We start from the raw sequence: 1,077 nt of genomic DNA on the forward strand, positions 1-1,077 counted from the left end.
TGAGGGGGCTGCTGTTTTCGGGGACATCAGGTCAACCCCCGGCAACATGATGGAGGAAGGGCCCCCCAATTCCTCCGGCGACGGGGGGCGAGGCTGGTTGGAGGCCAGGAACGGCAGCGCCAGCTCCTTGGACCTGGAGTCGGTGGTGTCACCCTTGGCCTTGAACCCCTGGGACGTCGTCCTCTGCATCTCCGGCACCATCATCTCCTGCGAGAACGCCATCGTGGTGGTGGTCATCTTCTACACCCCGGCCTTCCGGGCTCCCATGTTCCTCCTCATCGGGAGTTTGGCCACGGCCGATCTTCTGGCAGGTTTGGGGTTGATCCTCCATTTCGCCTTCGTCTATTTCGTCCCCTCGGAGGCCGTCAGCCTCCTCACGGTGGGGCTCCTGGTCACCTCCTTCACCGCCAGCGTCAGCAGCTTGTTGACCATCACCATCGACCGCTACCTCTCCCTCTACAACGCCTTGACCTACTACTCGGAGAGGACGGTCACCAGGACTTACATCATGTTGATCCTCACCTGGGGAGCCTCCATCTGCTACGGGCTCCTGCCCGTCATGGGTTGGAACTGCTTGAAGGAGCCTTCCACCTGCAGCATCGTCAAACCCTTGACGAAGAACCACCTCATCATCCTCTCCGTCTCCTTCTTCATGGTCTTCGCCGTCATGCTCCAGCTCTACGTGCAGATCTGTAAGATCGTCTGCCGGCACGCCCACCAGATCGCCGTCCAGAGACATTTCCTGGCCACCTCCCACTACGTCACCACCCGAAAAGGCATCGCCACCTTGGCCGTCATCCTGGGCACCTTCGCTTCCTGCTGGTTGCCCTTCGCCATCTACTGTCTCCTGGGGGATTACAGCTACCCGGCCCTCTACACCTACCTCACCCTGCTCCCCGCCACCTACAACTCCATGATCAACCCCGTCATTTACGCCTTCAGGAACCAGGAGATCCAGAAAGTGCTGTGGACCGTGTGCTGCGGCTGCTTCTCCTCCACCATGCCTTTCCGCTCCCGCTCCCCCAGTGACGTCTGACACGTGTCCCCCCCCATCCCCATCCCCATCATCTCCATCCC

General features: G+C 60.8%; 1 protein-coding gene across 1 annotated transcript; it reads left to right on the forward strand.

Moving 5' to 3' along the window:
* Positions 1–17: 17 nt before the first annotated feature.
* GPR3 (G protein-coupled receptor 3) lies at positions 18–1,071 on the forward strand. Its single transcript, XM_014948669.1, has one exon. It carries the CDS (start codon positions 47–49, stop codon positions 1,034–1,036), a length of 990 nt encoding a protein of 329 aa, XP_014804155.1. The 5' UTR covers positions 18–46; the 3' UTR covers positions 1,037–1,071.
* The last annotated feature ends 6 nt before the right edge of the window (positions 1,072–1,077 follow it).

The sequence above is a fragment of the Calidris pugnax genome, unplaced genomic scaffold, assembly GCF_001431845.1.
Source record: "Calidris pugnax isolate Ruff unplaced genomic scaffold, ASM143184v1 scaffold162, whole genome shotgun sequence".
Classification (NCBI taxonomy): domain Eukaryota; kingdom Metazoa; phylum Chordata; class Aves; order Charadriiformes; family Scolopacidae; genus Calidris; species Calidris pugnax.